The sequence below is a fragment of the Berghia stephanieae genome, chromosome 1 (genome assembly GCF_034508935.2).
Source record: "Berghia stephanieae isolate SIO BIC M18660-M18661 chromosome 1, UCSD_Bste_1.3, whole genome shotgun sequence".
In the NCBI taxonomy this organism is placed as follows: Eukaryota; Metazoa; Mollusca; class Gastropoda; order Nudibranchia; family Aeolidiidae; genus Berghia; species Berghia stephanieae.
In genome coordinates this window covers 68074361-68093235 of record NC_088360.1, presented here as the reverse complement: position 1 = coordinate 68093235, position 18875 = coordinate 68074361, and the positions used below count along the sequence as shown (strand labels likewise).

At 36.8% G+C, this 18875-nt stretch overlaps 1 protein-coding gene across 3 annotated transcripts in view; it reads left to right on the top strand.

Moving 5' to 3' along the window:
• The window catches only part of LOC144980101 (transcription factor BTF3 homolog 4-like), a 16839-nt gene extending 1856 nt beyond the window's left edge, over positions 1 to 14983 (top strand). For all 3 annotated transcript variants that reach the window (XM_078927637.1, XM_078927646.1, XM_078927627.1), the window contains exons 2-7: positions 8353 to 8421; positions 10834 to 10947; positions 11397 to 11505; positions 12318 to 12407; positions 13240 to 13296; positions 14341 to 14983. In XM_078927637.1, the coding sequence (XP_078783763.1) occupies positions 8359 to 8421; positions 10834 to 10947; positions 11397 to 11505; positions 12318 to 12407; positions 13240 to 13296; positions 14341 to 14387 (480 nt within the window). In that variant the 5' untranslated portion in view covers positions 8353 to 8358 and the 3' untranslated portion in view covers positions 14388 to 14983. The remainder of the gene's footprint in view (positions 1 to 8352; positions 8422 to 10833; positions 10948 to 11396; positions 11506 to 12317; positions 12408 to 13239; positions 13297 to 14340) is intronic.
• Positions 14984 to 18875: the final 3892 nt, after the last annotated feature.

Sequence of the window (18875 nt, the reverse complement as noted above, 5' to 3'; positions counted from 1 at the left end):
GCCACCACCACCGTGAGAGTGGAGGGGGGGGGGGGTGCATGCCGACGAGAGGGAGACGTGTCGATTGGTGACCTTGGTGACGTAGACATCTCAAGGATGCTGGCAGTTGCAGTTGCAGGTGTTCTTAACCCCTTAACAGCGAAGCTAATTTTTTGCTTTTAGATAGTAGTTTGCTTTTATCTTTATTATTGTTAACGGGGAATACAGCGTTTCCACCAAGAGAGTAGTCAGACTATCGCAACTCGGACTTCAATTGTCTATAATAGTTTTGCCGTTACTTGTCTTTTGATGATAGAAGATTTGGTGTTAGGTCAAAGATCGAATTTCGCCGCTAAAAGGTTGCATTGCTACTGGGTTTGCTCTTCCCCCCTACCCACCTTTTTGTTTCTTCTTTTTTTTTCACCTTAGTATTGTTGATTGCTGCTATTTCCTTTTTTATGATTAGCAAGTGCCGTAGGAGTCTCACTGGATGCAGGAGTACTGCAATTAACCCTTTGCCAGTGACACTGATTTTTTTTTTTTCAAATAATAGTCTTCATTTATATTATTTTTTAACGCAGAAAAAACAAACGTTTCCACCATAAGAGCAGTAAGAATATTGATAAAAAGCGCTTTGAGCACGTTGGGTGGATATTGCTCTATATAAAAGCTCAAGTTTTTAAATTGTAATTTGTTTTTTGTCTTTTGATGAAAACGGTAAGATTTTATTTTTGGTCCAAGTAAGATTGATATTCGCCTTTAAAAGGTTAAGTTGTTTTGTTTTTTCAGTTTTTTGTTTTGTTTTGTTTTTCAAATGCGGATACGCTGCTTCTTCCTTTTTTTTTCCTCAACTGGCAAGCTATCGCCGTACTTACCCGCATGGCTTGCACACACAAAAGGATACATCTAAGTCACAAAACCTTACATCCAGGTCACAAAATCAGACAACTAGGCCACACATCAAGACATCTCTGTTTCGTTTGTTCCAAGATAGCAAAACAAACCAGACGTCTTGGAGTTCGAAAAAGCTTTCCATAAAATATTTGGTATTTGCAAGACCCCCAGAAACCAATTCCCTATACAGCTCTTGTGCACGGTTACTTATGACCTTGATTTCTTTCGTACCCACCCCCCAAAATCCCACTTATTGTGTGGTATAGGCAGAACATAGTAAATAGCTGGACTGCCACATGCGTGACTAAATTGGCCAAAGAGAGAATCTATACTTTGGCATTAGACACCCATTACCTGATGTCTTGGTTTTTAATCCTAGCCTAGTGAGAGAGAGAAAACAAAACAATTATACTTGTATCTGCAAACAACAGAACGTTTTCATTTTACATTGAGATGGGAAGGGGAAGGGATAACATTATGACAAGAGAGAGAGAGGGAGAGAGAGAGATGGGCGGGGGGATGGGGGGATAGTAAGGGGGAATGGGTAAAGATGAAAGAAACAATGGGTTGCCTGATGACGTAGATCAAAGGATTGTTACAGCGGTGTTCACGGAGCGTACTTCGTGAAATTTTAACCTTTTACAGTGACACTGATTTTTTTCTCCAGATTGCTTATGCAGAATAAATCGTTTCCACGAAGAGAGCAGTAGTAAGAGTATATTTCGACTCGGGCTTCAATTAAACTATAAATCGCAAAGCTTGTCTTTTAATGATAACATTAAGACTAAGATCTGGAGTTTGGGGAGTGTAAGATGGAATCTCGCCATTAATGGTTAAAATTGTTTTGATTTAAAAAAAACAACTCACACACACACACACACACACACACACACGAGCGCGCGCGGTCACGACAGCGAGGACCATCACTGACAGAATGTTGCAACGGTAAACCGGTTTACGTGTACATAGATCCTGAGGCTAGATGCCCCGTTACCGTGTACGTAGGCACTCCCAAAAAAAAAAGGAAGAAAGAAAGAGACACACACATACTCACACACACACACACACACACACACACACACCACACACACACACACACAGTCTCGCATCCTCTACGAACTAATTTTGCGCACCAATTTTTACTGCACTTATGCACCAAATTGCATACCTATCTAGGGACACTTTTTTCCGTATCTTTTTCTCAATAAACTTTTTAAAAAACCTTTGTTTTGCGCGGCTATTGCGCGGCAGGCGGCTGGCACTAGGGGGCACCAACCTATGGGTCAGACGAGAAAAACACGATTTAGCGAGGAATGATCATGAAAACATTTAGGATATAATTTCAAACACAACTTTTGAAATTCATCAAGGATTGTCTAGTACCGAATGTTTTTTGATAGAAAACAAATGTATCTTCAAATCTAAACTGCTTTTGACGGTAAGCGGTAAGTTTTTATTTATTTTTCTGTCCAAACGAATTATTTGTCCTGGTTATAGAAGCTAAGTATTGGTAACACCGGCTCAGCTCTCTATTATCAATTGTAGAAGTCCCCTCACTGAACACAACAATGAATTACTGTTCAAAATGGCGTTGTTGTTGAATGGCAAGTTGAGTGAGTGGAAAGAAAAGGAGGGATGATTATACAGTGAGATCGTCTATTTTGTTACCAGTATTAGAGATGTGGGCCTTTGGCCTACCAACCTCCGCTGCACGTCCAACTCGCCTTGAGCATGCATTCACGTAAAATATAAAGATTTTTTTAAAAAACCTACCTCTGTTTCAAAAACTAGCATCTTTCAACTTTCTAAGAAACATTTTGATTTTTCAGAACTTTAGTTCGTTAAAAAAATACCGGCCAATCTGACCCGTTGAGTCGAATGAAAACGAAATTTTGTTGTTTACAGGGTTCAAAGGAAATGCCGTAAATAAGCTTTCATGGACTTCCTGTGTTGTTTTTACAGTGTCACGTGACCGTTTTGAGAAATTTGACGTCTGCTACAAATATTAGACCGGTGGGGGGTAGATATTTTCGTTGGAGCAGAAAAAAAGTGAGTATTATTTCTTGTACTTGTAGAGAGGCCTAGGGTCCACCAGCAGACCAGTTGATTGAATGAAAGAGAAAAAGGCCTTTTTTATCCGCCGCCACCACCACCTTGAAAGAGTGGAGGGGGGGGTGCATGCCGACGAAAGTGTCGCTTGGTGACGTAGAGGTGACGTAGAGCATCTCAAGGATACTGGCAGTTGCAGGTGTTCTTAACCCCTTAACAGCGAAGCTAATTTTTTGCTTTTAGATAATAGTTTGCTTTTATCTTTATTATCGTTTCCACCAAGAGAGCAGTCAGACTATGGCAACTCGGACTTCAATTGTCTATAATCGTTTTGCCGTTATTTGTCTTTTGATGATAGAAGATTTGGTGTTAGGTCAAAGATCGAATTTCGCCGCTAAAAGGTTGCATTGCTACTGGGTTTGCTCTTCCCCCCCCCCACCTTTTTTTTTCTTCTTTTTTTTTCACCTTAGTATTGTTGGTTGCTGCTATTTCCCTTTTTATGATTAGCAAGTGCCGTAGGAGTCTCACAGGATGCAGGAGTACTGCAATTAACCCTTTGCCAGTGACACTGATTTTTTTTGTTTTCAAATAATAGTCTTCATTTATATTATTTTTTAACGCAGAAAAACAAAAACGTTTCCACCATAAGAGCAGTAAGAATATTGATAAAAAGCGCTTTGAGCACGTTGGGTGGATATTGCCCTATATAAAAGCTCATGTTTTTAAATTGTATTTTGTTTTTTGTCTTTTGATGAAAACGGTAAGATTTTTTTTTTGGTCCAAGTAAGATTGATATTCGCCTTTAAAAGGTTAAGTTTTGTTGTTTTTTTCAAGTTTTTGTTTTTTTTCAAATGCCTAGTGAGAGAGAAAAAACATACATGTATCTGCAAACAGCAGAACGTTTTCATTTTACAATGAGATGGGAAGGGGAAGGGATAACATTATGACAAGAGAGAGAGAGAGAGAGAGAGAGAGAGAGAGAGAGATGGGAGGGGGGAATGGGGGGGGGGGGGGGGGGATAGTAAGGGGGAATGGGAAAAGATGAAAGAAACAATGGGTTGCCTGATGATGTAGATCAAAGGAATGTTACAGCGGTGTTCACGGAGCGTACTTCGTGAAACTTTAACCTTTTACAGTGACAGTTTTTTTTCTGCAGATTGCTTATGCAGAATAAATCGTTTCCACCAAGAGAGCAGTAGTAAGAGTATATTTCGACTCGAGCTTCAATTAAACTATAAATCGCAAAGCTTGTCTTTTAATGATAACATTAAGACTAAGATCTGGAGTTTGGGGAGTGTCAGATGGAATCTCGCCAATAATGGTTAAAAATGTTTTGATTTTTAAAAATATAACACACACACACACACACGAGCGCGCGCGGTCACGACAGCGAGGACCATGTGTTGCAACGGTAAATCAGTTTACGTGTACGTAGATCCTGAGGCGAGATGCCCCGTTACCGTGTACCCACCCCCCCCCCCCCCCCCCCCCAAAAAAAAAAAAAGAAAGAGACACACACACATACACACACACGCACATACATACACACACATACACACACACGCACGCAGTCTCGCATCCGCTACGAACTAATTTTGCGCACCAATTTTTACTGCACTAATGCACCAAATTGCATTTGGTTTGGCCACTTGGCCTCCTGTAACCAACTTTTTGGCTTCCTCTGACTTTCCCCGTTATATCGTTTTACTCTGGTACCGGTAAAACTTATTTTATTTGGCAATCTAAATATCTAAATGCAACACGTGCTAATGCCACGGATTGCATTTGCTAATGCTTCTATATATACGAATTTTCCTTATCCTATCTAAATTGTTTAACAAACCTAAAGAGTTTTCGCGAGGCTAAGGTGGGTTTGGTGGTATTTGGGCTCCTGCCGAGGAATCTGGCCTCTTGCTTAGCTAGTTTGGTCTCTTACTCAAAAATGATCTGGCAACCCTGCCTGGCTAGGCGGAACCTTGATAACAGAAACGGGACCCACACGATTTCGCGAGGAATTAATCATGAAAACAATTAGGATATAATTTCAACACAACTTTTGAAATTCATCAAGGATTGTCCATTACCGAATGTTTTTTGATAGAAAACAAATGCATCTTCAAATCTAAACTGCTTTTGACGGTAAGCGGTAAGTTTTTATTTATTTTTCTGTCCAAACGAATGATTTGTCCTGGTATAGAAGCTAAGTATTGGTAACACCGGCGCAGCTCTCTACCAGTACTCCAATCCAATCCATGAAAATTTCCCCACCGCTCTGAGTTACTCATTCACATTCGTTCACATCTTGAAATCTATCAGAACAAGAACTTATCTTGATTACTTTGAGAATAGTTTGCCCCCGTTTATCGTTTTATTTACAGTTAATTCAGTTAATAAATATATTTTATCAAGGTTCCAGAAACTCTTGACACACTCAAGTTGGTGGAGACCGATCCAAAGACCATCAGCGGGCCACAGGCCCTCTACGATGAACTCATACATACACTCTTGCCGTTGCTCATGACGCAGTGACAGTGATTCTGCAAACAATAGAAGTTACCATCAATAAACTACACTTCTACATCCACCACCACATCATTATTACGACCAATACCTTACATCATCATCTGGGTGGGGATCCTGACCTCCCATAGTGGGCAGGGAGGTACATACTGTGTCTTCTATCCCCTTATATCCGTTTTCCAACATGCTTTCTGTCCTTGTCTTGGTGGAATGAGGTTACTTGGTTTTGTCCTGGCCCTGGTTGGAGTCCTGGCTGGGAGGGAAACAGTCGAATGCATAGTTATTGTTTTGGGAGATGATATTTTTTTCCTTGTAAATCATCTCTCTGTTATGTATTATTATATTTGTCATTTTTAATGTATAGTGTAAGCTTTTGTTGGATTTTGTGCTTGTGTCCAGATGAGACTTATAGGTGATCTCAAACTAAGTACATGGTAGTGTTCTCTTGGAATCTACATCTGATCCCTATTTGTTCTTAGTTCCCCTTTGTCTTACTTTTTCTTGGGTGCTTTAATTGTAATTCTAGAACTTTTTACTATCCCATTTTCTTCCTTTTTACTGGCGCTGATATGACCTTAATGTGTTGCAAGCGCCGTAAAACCCTTAAAAACAAAACAACAAACAACTTACATCATCATCCTCATCATCGCTACCACCACTACTACAACCACAACCACCACATCATCATTACTACCAATACTGCCAATACCACAGCTATCTCCACATCGTTATCAAAATTACAACAATAATCACCACCATTTCATCATCACCATAATCCTTGTCATAAACAGAACCACAACCACCACATCACCATCACTACATAACAACAGACATCGTCAATGAAACGCAAAATAATAATAGTAATGTACCTAGATAGTTTATTTATATTTTGCGCTCAATCCTCTATTCTTCTACAATAAAGCTCTATCACTATCGAAACATTTGTTGTAGGCTACCACTGAAAATACAGAAACCGGAACAGAGCAATTTGCAATTTACGATTGTTCGTCTGAACATTGTCGAAATGATTTTTCGTCAAATTTTTAAATGTAAAAGCGAATATTTAATTCTCAAGCGAAATGGATGTCTTTTGTTTAGTTTTGTTTTGCTGGCTTCGTCTGCAAGAAAAAGAAAACGCTAACAGAGCCACTTTCTCATGAAATCAAAAGAGAATTACAAGAACTAACAGTTAACGATTCTGCAACATGCCTGAAACATTTGTAGATCATGGAAGCGACCTTCAATTCATAGAAGGCAAAATAAAAATGTCGCCAGTGGTTAAAATAAATTTTCATACAATTTTGGAAAAGACGATTTACAGACCTGATAAGGGGTAGCCTTAATAAAAGGAGAATAATTACAAGAACTAACAGTAAACGATTCTGCAACATGTCTGAAATATTTGTAGATCATGGAAGCGACCTTCAATTCATAGAAGGCCTTAATAAAAAGGCCAGGCTTTTTATGGTACACAGACACATTGGTCGAAATTTTTAAAGGCAAAATGTCAAACTAGTTGTGAAAAAATCACATTGGTAATTTGTGTCCCAAATCAGTTAATATTAAGTGATGTATAGCACAAAATGAAAGTAAATCGTGGTCAAATGCTAAATCCAGCTTTTAAAAAAAAAAAAAGCAAATGGTATCAATGAAAACTAAGTTTTTGAATGACACTTTGAACTGAAAGGATCAAACTGGCAAATCTGGCTGCTATTTTTCAACCAGTAATCAGCAAATCGGCTTAGATTCATAGTTCACAAACCATTAAAATAATCACTACCTACCTACCTGCTAACTTTATTTGATCTTCTTTTGTTTCTATACTTTGTTCATTCTATCCACTATTTTGGAGATATTGATGATTGTCTGGGATTTCTTTATTTCGCTGACGAATCCCTAGGCCGAGGTGTTGTTCGCCCAAAAACTGGTCATACCTACTATTTTCCTGTCTTCCTCATCTCCTGAGATATTATGTTGGGCCATATGTTATTTATTGAGATAAATATCATCAATGACCAAAAATGAACCATTAAAGTCATGAAAAGATTGTTTTAAGATTTTTCAATCAAATCTTGTACCCTTGAAAGCGCCTTTAAAAATGTTATTTAATATTTAAGCTACTGGAATTAGATTCTATGCATGTGTTCTGATCATTTCCCCTTGTGTCCTGTTTTATTCTTGACCTGTAAATCTCCCGATTATATTCAGAAGTTCTGACTAACCAGTGAAAAGTCATTGACCCTCTCCCACCTAAAAAAAACACCCACTGCAGCAGTTCTAGAGTTTAACACTTCGCTCCAACTGTGCAATTTTTTTGCCATCCCTCCTCCGGACTGGGAAGCACCATCAATGTGCAAATTTTCACTCTCTTGTGAGCTGAGTCTGTGAGGTTGAAGTCGAAGAATATCTGTGCTATTTTTAGGCCTCCCCAAAAGTTCGATTCATCATTTATATCGACATTGACATTAGTTGGTATAGTTATACTGCGATCAATGAAACTACAGTTGTACAGTAACTCGTTCGTGGATCCCGATAGCTGACTTCACACCCAAAGGGACCAAGATCGATCCTGGGTGCAGTCGAGATTTTTTCTGACCTTCCTGTCCGCCCAGCAGTGAATGGGTAGCTGAGTCTGTTAGATTTGGTGGAAAGTACTTTGCGATGGACTGGTGTCCAAAGGATAGCAAGCAATTGCTATTGTCCATTTGACGCAATAGAAACCGGGATCAACTCCGGCTCCATGGGCCCCATTGGCTCTGAAAGACTACAGTATTTACCCCTGCTTGTCATGTAGCTGGAGCTTGTGAGTAATGCACTCCTTATCTCAAATTCAAGTTATATTCCCCTGTGCCAGTAACTAATCTTATCTTACCTTTTGCTTTTATGTTGTCTATATTCTTTTTTTTTCAGGAAACCATGAATCCCGAAAAGCTTAAACGGTTACAAGCGCAAGCTGATCAAATCCGTATTGGTGGAAAGGTAGGCAAGAAGATTTAAGTTACTTAAATCTACCTTAGAATTTGAAAGGAGGATGATGGCTTGGGTTTTAATTTTTATTGATTAAAAAAAAAAAAAGTTGATGGCAGGATGCAAACATGTGTCAAAGATTCAGCAAATATCATACCCCCGGTATTTTTGTCATATTCATATTTCACACTACTAATGCCACCTCACATGTTCATAACCACACACATCAGATACAATACAGTGAAGTAGTCGAAACTGCGAAATGCATGCAGAGTGAGCTTTATTGCATACCATCATTGCCTGGAATACCACTTTCACTTTACAATACACTTAAAATCAGGACATAGGAGTAATTGTCACATCTCAATGGGATGATTTTGTCTCTTTGTGAGGTTGTGTTCGCGTGGTTGGTTGGAAATGGAGATGAGTCGGGGGGGGGGGGGGGGGGGGGGGGGGTGCGTGTGTTATGTACTGTTGGTTATATTTTATGTTGTGAATATCATGATTTGCAAACATTTGAGTGCATTCCTCTAGTGAGATATTGGATGAGACTTAGATGATCTCAACCTAAACTGATATTTTGCTCTTGGCATCTGCATCTGTTCAACTGTTTGAACCATTCCCCTTTGTCTTAGTTTTTCTTTTGTGTTACTAATTGTAAATCTAGATTTTTTTTTACTATCCCATCCTCTTTCTTTTTACTGGTGCTGAAATTACCTAAATGTTCCACAAGGACCACAAAACATTTAAAAACGAAAACAATAAGTTTGTATCCATTGTATGTTAATGTCAAAGTAACACCTCAGATTCAATGAAACCTTGGTTATGATGAACATTGGGCGCCAGTTCTGTGGACTTTGAACCAAGGTGCACAGTACCGTTTTGAGATAAAAGGTTAAGATTTAAATAAAGGTTTTAGTGATTGATATTGAATTTGAAGTTATTTTCGGTGACACCAATAGATTTTCATTGATAATATATATAATAGCATATAATAATATGACCAGTTGGTAGTCTTGAATTATGGCATGTTGTTATTGGACCGCTTATATGATTTCAATGAACTGGATTAGAATAATAGGTTTTGTCATTTTGACTTCTGAGGAAAAAAATCTTTAAATTGAAAATTGTGACTTTTTAAAGTCTTATCCTACTTAACTGGCAATTTGGATCTTAGGCAAAGACAATATTTTCCTGGATTTTTACATTGTAGGAATCAATCGCTGTTGTTTTTTTTTTTTTGGTTTATATATTATTCTTGAGGTTTATTTGACAGCCAATCATATTTAACTCTTTCACAGAAATATATTACTTGTCCAAGTTATCAATAGTTTTTAAATTATTATTATATAATACAATTGACTCAAAGACTTAATGACAAACAGCATGGGAGACCTTTTATGCAGGCTGACAATATTATTAAAATTATTGTAAAGCAGTCTATAAATTTTGACCAAGGTGGTCTAAAGAGAATGCGATAAGAGTTATGTTGCTCTATCATGTATACCAGTCAATAATAGTATTAATAATGGGTTATTAGATTAAGGAACAAAATATTAAAGGTTTTGCTTCTAATAGTACAATTTTGGTAACAAGAAAGTAGTGAGGGTAACTGCTGTACTTCACTTCCATTTCTGCATACAAAAAAGCTCATTGTGGATGACGCTAGGACAAAATTACTTGATTGATATTCCCTTTTGTTTATTTTGACAACTAAATTAGAAAACAAAATTTATTCTTACTAGATGCACATTGTTTTTATCAGATTTTGAGTCATTTTCTTTTATCCTCTCATTTTGTCTATTTACACTCTGATTCTCCCTTAAGAAGGAACAATGCAGCTCCCCACTAATGTGTTATTGACACTATAATCAGTGCAGCATAAACAAATTCAAATTTTTAAAAATATTGGCCTATAGTATAGGTATATCATTCTGATCTCTGAGACACCACTGTAATCCTTCATCAATTTCTTTTTATCTCCTCTCTGCCAGCCATGATCTTGAAGCTATTTGCCAAGGGAAACCTTGGCATACCTAACCCTAACTTCAGTTTTTTCTCAAATCAGCTTCCATTGCACTTCGTTTTTCTTCTTGGGTTACTGTCTTTTCGAAGGAAGTTTGTTAAAATAAAGAATGTATCCTGCTCCAAGATCAGGGCTCGGATTTTGGCATTTCGACTTTGATTTTTCATAATGGTTCGTCCATGTGATGATCATTGTCTGAGTTGAGTGGATTTTTGCACATGTTGAAGGTATAAAATTTGCATACTCTTATGCAAGGCAAGTGTTGTTCATGTGTAGCACATATATGGTGTGCCAACCCATGACTCTTGTCACATTTGATTCCCAATTTGATATGATACTGTTGCGTTTATCAAAATTGAATTTCAGCTTTTAACAATTTGAATTATTTTGCAATTCAGGGTACTGTAAGGAGAAAGAAGAAGGTTGTTCACCGCACAGCTACCACAGATGACCGAAAAATTCATGTAACATTAAAAAAATTGTCAGTGAACAGTATTCCCGGCATTGAGGAGGTAATGTGTCTTCAGACTTCATTCGTAGTCATCATCATCTTGTTTATTTTTTTCCTCTACCACCTCCCCTCTCTCACCTCTTAATCCCCACATTATATCAAAAGCTTCAAATTACATATCCCTCTGCTATCGGTTACATAATTATATCAAATGGCCCAAGATGATTCAGATTCCCTCTGTAGTATTCACTATAGTATTCACTATTTTTTACTCAGTAGCAGTTATGTAAAACATTTCTTGAACATTTATGTTCACCAGTAAATTTGTTCCCATACTGAGCAGTATCTTGTCTCAGCTGAATTTAAAAAATAATAGTTGGTTGCTATAGATTTTGTTTCTCCGAAATTGGAATTTTAAATAAAAAATAAAATGTGCTTTTTATTTGTATTTCACTAGAGGGAAGAATTACATGTCATATGAGTTCTGATTTTTTTATTTCTTGTTTCTAGGTGAATATGATCAAAGAAGATGGTCAAGTAATCCATTTTAATAACCCCAAGGTACAGGCCTCACTCACTGCAAACACCTTTGCTATTGTTGGGCATGCTGAGAACAAACGTAAGGAAATACCATTTTCAAGATAATACTTAACCCTATATTGTATAGTCAGGATTCCATTTTACTAACTTGAGATCAAACATCTGACACTCCTGGGATAGAAGAAATGTACCTTTGTTATTGGTCTGAGACACAAACCACTGCCATGCTTCCAATAGCAGAATAAAATCGTTCCTTAGGAATCTAACCTATAGATTATATTAAAGAGAGACAATCCTGCATTAACAAAAAAACAAAAAAAACCTTACCATACAAAAATACAGTCCATCTAGATTTGTTTTTCAAGATTATAGTCCATATAATTGACAAGTAACCTTGTTAGTTTTGTGACAATGTACCACACAGGAATTTATTGCATATCTTATTTTCATGGATGTAAAACAAAATAAAAGAATAGAAAACTCCTACAAATTCCAGCCATACTGTATTATGTCAGCAAAGCAAAAATAGCAGACCTTATTATTTGAATTTTGCAATTAGCTGGCATTTTACCTGATATCAAATTTTACCATTTTTACCAAAGTAATTGTAGCAACAATATAAAGCAGGGGCCTGCTTGCAATAATTTTACAGATTTTTATAGTTTAAATTATTGGGCACTTCAATGTATTGCTCCTGGAATCTTTTGTTACCTATGTGAACCAGTTCCCTTTGTCTTGCTCTTTCTTTCAAGCTTAAAACATTATTGCCTTAATACAATTGATGTATTGCATGAATTAAGATTATTTAGTTTAACTTAGGTGAATAAGTGACAGCTGTCTTACATAAGTGTTTAATGGTTTCTTGAAGATTTACTTGCTTTCATATTTCAGAAATTGCTGATATGTTGCCGGGTATTCTGAATCAGCTTGGAGCTGAAAGTTTAAGTAGTTTGAAGAAGCTTGCATCGTCGGTGGCTACAGGTGAGTGTATAAGAATAACTTAAGAGGAGACCATAGCTTTTAGAGATCTAAATCTTGTGAAACCCAAATGATGATATAAGTTGAATGATGAATTGCTTGTTGTGTTCTCAATTAAAAACATTTTATATTTCATATGCACTTTTGGTAATTGGATTTTGGATATAAGAATGTACACTCCAGTACGATTTCCTTTTACTCCTCGGGACATGCAAAATCGTTAAGGAAATTGTGCCTGGCCATAACATGGCGGCTCAACACCTGTGTTATTCCAGTCTTCCCTTGGAATAGACCCTCAGAAAATTTCCTCCTGAGGATGAAATAAAAAGGGAACTATTATTTATTTACTTGAATGATAAGTTGAGGGAGATAACGTATTTGAATGCATTTTAAAAAGATATGATTTATTCTCATTCCTTGTCCTCTAACGTGTGAGGCTTCTATATTGTCAGAAGCAACATCCTTTATCAAAGATTTTGATCCAAACACTTAATTCATTTAATGGTAATAAGCTTTTTTTTATCCTCTCTCTCTCTCTCTCTCTCTCTCTCTCTCTCTCTCTCTCTCTCTCTCTCTCTCTCTCTCTCTCTCTCTCTCTCACTCTCTCACTCTCTCACTCTCTCACTCTCTCTCTCTCTCTCTCTCTCTCTCTCTCTCTCTCTCTCTCTCTCTCTCTCTCTCTCTCTCTCTCTCTCTCTCTCTCACTCTCTCTCTTTATCTTTCTTTATTTCTTTCTTTCTCTTTGTTGCAATATCGTGCTCCAAATCTAGGTACTTTTTTATTTTAATTGTCTTGGTCCTTTTTTAAATTTTAGTATCAAATTTTCTCATTACAGCTGCAGGTGACAGCAATAAACAGACAGGAGACGTGGATGATGATGATGATGTTCCAGGTAAACTTCTTAATTTACAACCATTTACCCCTCTCCCCCTCCCACAGTTAGTTATAAAGCGCCCTTAGCATTAGATATTTTGATGATGTCAGATAAATTGGACTGTTTAAGGACAATAAGGCTAATCTCATGATTTTTAAAAACTGGTGTGTTCTCTTTTTATCCCTTTGAATTAACAGAACTGCCTAACCAAATTTTGGAAAGCATATATAAAATAAAGTCAGTCTTTCGTCTTAAAATCTTTACCATCATTAAAACAAATGTTTTTTTATAATCAATGTGCTTCAAAATATTTCATTTTTAAAAATTTTTTTCTCATGCGGTGCAAAAAAATGGTTGTGTTGAAGGTTTGTCTATTCCAGATGCTTTTACTTGATAGAAGGTTTCACAAACTAAAAATTTGTTATGCAAATAACAAAAAATTAAATAGCCATATGCAACTTCCCAAACCAGGGGAAACAATACTTTATCAAAATCGGAAAATAAATAAAAATGTTATGGGTTTTTAAAGTTTCAAAGAAAACTCAACTTTTGAAGATTTGTAAAGAAAAATAAATCTTGTTTAGGAGAAGAAAAAAATAGGCTTAATTTACATAGATGGCGCTTTACGTTGAAACAAGCTGGCAGGTCCAATTTTCTCTATTGTAATTTTCAAAGTCTGCTAATTGTAATGGTGCATGTTTCTTACCTATAACTTCAATTCAAGACAAAGGCTGTTCAAATAAGCCTCACTTTTTTATGATTTGTGAAAAACCATAAATCTTGCATAGGGGAAGAAAAAAATCTTTGTTAACATAAATGGCGCTTTGCGTTGAAACAAGCTAGCAAGCCCAATTTGTGATATTTATAATCTTCAAAGAATGGTATAAGTTTCTCACCAATAACTTAAATTCAAGAGACCTCATTTTTGATAATTTTTGAAGAAAAATTCACCTGCTGAACAGCAGTATTTTGGGACAACTGTTGATAGTCATAATAATTAATAGAGCCATTGGCAATGCCTTCAAAAAATATTAATGCATATCTTTCTGTATTTTTCCCCAGAATTGGTTGAGAACTTTGACGAGGCATCAAAGAATGAAAATGTTTGATAGATATGAAGAGTGAGGAGTACATCATGTACTTCTTTACCCTGTTTTGTACAGTGTCTGTTCTCATGTATAAAGACAGCTTATATGATTTGTCAGCAATACTTAATAACGGTGTATGCAATGATGGAGGTGATTGATTTTAATTGGGTTATGGAACCTGATGTGTTGCAGAGTATTTCTCAATTGCTGACAATTTTTTTTTTCAAATCCTAAAGCATGGCTTTATTAAAAGGACTTTCAAATCAAATCATTAACCCAATCTGCTTGACTGTGAGTGTGTTGTTTTTGAAAGATGAAACGGGTGGGTTTTGTGTGATCTTCACTTAATTTATGGACAATGCATCATAAGTAATAGCTTTTGCCGACTGAAATTTAGATTTGACATGCCGTCTTTAGCAAATTTTAGCGCAAGGCACATATTGTGAAATATAATTGCCAGATTATCCAAACTTTATGGCCCCAGATTTTGGCATCTATCTCTTTGCAATCATATTTATGGTGCATTGTCAATCATTTCCACCACTGACTTGCTTTTTACAAATAAGAATTTCCTGGTATAATAGAATGTAATGGAATAAAGATTCATGGAATTTTCAGTGAATTTCACATCGTGTTTTAATGGAATTCAACCAGTGATATTCTAAACTTAATGTTGCTCTACGTTTTTGTTTTGGATTGTGATTGCTGGTTTTATTTTTCTGGTCCTGTTGGAGATCTTTAGCTAGGAGAGACAGTACTTTTTAAAAATTGAGATATTTTTTTTATTTGTAAATAATTTCTTTGTTATGTACTGTTATTGTTATTAGTTTTTAATATATTTTTCTTTGTAAACATTTGAGTGTATCCTTGAGATCTTTACCATTTGAACCAGTGCGGCTATATGGCTTGTGGTATGACATTCACTTATGGATCAGAATGTCCTGGGTTCGAGCCTCAATCTGCGCATAGTTGAGTTCTTGGAAACTTGTTTTTTTTTCTTTGGTGATTTTAACTTCACATCGACAATTTTTCCTCTGTTCCTTTTAATGGCGCTGAAATGACAATAGTTTGAGCGACTTAAAATTCACCCAAAAAAAAACAACAAAGCAATCTTCCTTTTTATATCATACAGGATGCAACGTAACACCATGATTGACAATTGCATTGTTCGTGATTGGGGATCACTGGGATCACTTATTTCCCTTTCTACTCATGGACACTGCTGAAACTGTAATAGCTTGTCCCTTGAATTCCAGTTTGACCTGTGGGTCTCCTGTACTTCTGATGCTTGGTAGTAATTGTTTGCTCATGGCTGGGATGCTTTGCCTATGTCTTATCTGTAATATATGCTGGCTTGCCAACCAGTATGATTTCTTGTATTTTAATACGCTTTGAGACTTTGAGGTCTCCCATAGTGGGCAGGGAGGTACTTACTGTGTCTTCTTTCCCCCTATATCTGTTTTCCAACTTGCTTTCTGTCTTTGTCTTGGAATGAGATTACTTAGTTTTGTTCTGGCCCCGGCATGTTGGCCTTACTGAGAGGGAAACAGTCAAATGCATAGTTATTGTTTTGGGAGATTATATTTTTTTCCTTGTAAATCATCTCTCTGTTGTATATTATTATATTTGTTATTTTAAATGTTTAATGAAATGTAAGCACTTGAGTGTATTTCTCTTTGTTGGATCTTGTGCTTGTGTCTAGGTGAGACTTATAGGTGATCCCAGACTAAGTACATTGATGGTATGCTCTTGGAATCTACATCTGATCCCTATTTGTTCCCAGTTCCCCTTTGTCTTCCTTTATCTTGGGTGCTTTAATTGTAATTCTAGAACTTTCTACTCTCCCATTTTCTTCCTTTTTACTGGCGCTGATATAACCTAAATGTGTTGCAAGCGCCGTAAAACCCTTAAAAACAAAAACAAAACAGACTTTGAGGTCCAAAATATGGGGATATCGTTGACTACAATATGCTAAAGGCAAAAAGTTTGTAACAGAAAGGGGGGAAAAAGAATTAAAATGGAATAATTGAAGGTCTTTAAATATTGTTTCCTTCTAGAAGAGAAACTGAGTAGCCTGATAGATGATTATCATAGGAAATAAAAGATTTTCCCACCCTCTAATTCTGGACACAAGTTCAAGTAGGGTTTCCGACCTCTCATAGTGGGCAGGGAAGTACTTGCTGTGTCTTCTATACTCCTGTATCTGTTTTCCAATTACCTTCTGTCTTTGTCTTGGAATGAGATTGCTTAGTTTTGTCCTGACCCTGCTGGAGTTTTTGGGAAACAGTCAAATGTATAGTTTTGGGAGATATTTTTTTCCTTGGAAATCATCTCTCTTGTGTAATGTTATTTTATAAATTTTATTTAAACATATGATTTGTAAACATTTGAGTCTATTCCTCTTAATCTTAATGGTATCTTGTGTTGGTGTATTATTCGAGACTGAGGTGATCTCAAATTTAGTACACTGATAGTGTGCTCTTGGAATCTACATCTGTTCCCTATTTGAACCATTCCTCTTTTTCTTACTTTTCCTCAAGTACTCTTAATTGTACATCTAGAATATTTAATACTTTTTACTGGCGCTGATATGATCTAAATGTGCTGCAAGTGCCAGTAAACCCTTAAACAGTGATGATACTTTTCCGCGGAAATCCGCGGTTTTCTTTCCTTTCCTCGGTTTTCCTCCTCAGATCCTCGATCCGCGGATATTTCCTTCATTTCCTCCTTTTACTTTTTTTAATATAATAAATCTTTAAAAAATACCTCCTTTTTAAAAAAAAAAATATATATACAGTAAAATTACTTTAAACCGAAAAATACCTTAAACCGCAAAGAATTTAATAAATTGTACTAGTTTCTTCATTATCTTTGTACTAATTCTTACGATGAACCGAAATACTTCTTAGAAGGACTTTCTTTAAACCGAAACAACTTGAGAACACCTTCCTTTATTCTCTCTCTATTTTTCTTCAAAAATTGGGGAAGGTGGCCACACGTAATAATGCCCGGCGATATTAAACAAAGAGCGTAAGTATAAGATGAGGGTGATGGGTGGGGTGGGGGTGGGGGGTAGGCAAACACTTCAAACACTGCACTTGGGCTTGGCCAACACCACAATCGCACAGACTGGAAAAGGAAGACAGCGGGTGACTGGCAGGCGAAAAATGAGGAAAGAGGTGGAGTTGGGGTGTAGAATCACGCAAGCGAGATGTTCTGGTCGTGTGTTGATGCTTTGGAACTGACTGGATTTTCAACACGAGAATAAGGAAGGGGGGGGGGGGGGGGGTAGACAACTTACCATTGACATGCCATTTCAATTCCACTTTGTTTAAATGTGTGTGTGTGTGTGGGGGGGGGGGGGGGGGGGGGGTTGTAATTAGGCCTTTGAACCTAATGGCTTTTCAACAAAAGAGAGACGCCTAGTAGACAGCTTAGCATTGACACGCCTTTTCATTTCCATTTCACTTCACCTCTGAGTAGCTGTACCTCATTCATTATCAATTATCGCACAAGAACTTTCGATCTTATTTTAGCTTTGCATTTTACTAAAAGATGTCTAAAAGAAAGCACTGCGCTTACACGTTGGAGTTTAAAATTAAAATGCTATGTGAAGTCGATGAAAAAAAAGTTGATCAAGACGGAGATATATGTAAAAAACACGGCATCCCGAACTCAACTCTTTCAACAATTTTGAATTGAAACGAAAACCCCCAAATCTATTTTTAAAACACAAAAAACAAAATAAAAAAAATTAATGGTTACGAAGACGGCATTTATTCAACAACTCCATTTAACGGGAAACCCATGATACCATTAAATGAGCAAATTCCTTAAATAGTTACTACCCTTGAAAAACATTGCAAAACGGGAACTTGCTTTAAACCAAAATGTCTTTAAACCGAAATGGTTTAGAGGGTCCCCAAAATTTCGGTTTAAAGTAATTCTACTGTATATATAAAAATTTCCTCCTTTTACTGGACTCCGGGCGTTTTAAAATTGTACTCAAAAGAAGTCATCCTGCCTACTTTCCTGTGGTGCAAGAATGTTCTAGGTGAGTTTTCCGTTTTTCCCGAGACTTTTCCTCCTTTTTGACTTTTTGTGAGTATCATCACTGCTTAAAAACAAAACATTTTCAAATGGTTGGGGCTAGTTGGCAAGTCTCGTGTGTTTTCTGGGTTGCTTTCCGTCTTTGCCTCAGAAAGACTTGTGAGTTTTGTCGTGGCTCTGGCCCTGGCCAGATTCTTGTTTAAGAGGGAAACAGCCTCACTTATATATAAAACATAATACTTACCACCCCCTCCGTTTTTCCAAGGAAAAAATCAAACTCAAAAATGAAATCATGAAGATCAGCGAATAATAATAACTTGGGTGTTTGTCAACAAATTTAGACGGAAGTTAGGATTAATGGAGTTGTAAAGAAATACGATTCAATGTTGAAATTGAAAGTAAAGATGAATATGGAAGGGGGCGAGGCGAAGGTGGTAGAGGTAGCCAGAAACTGTACCA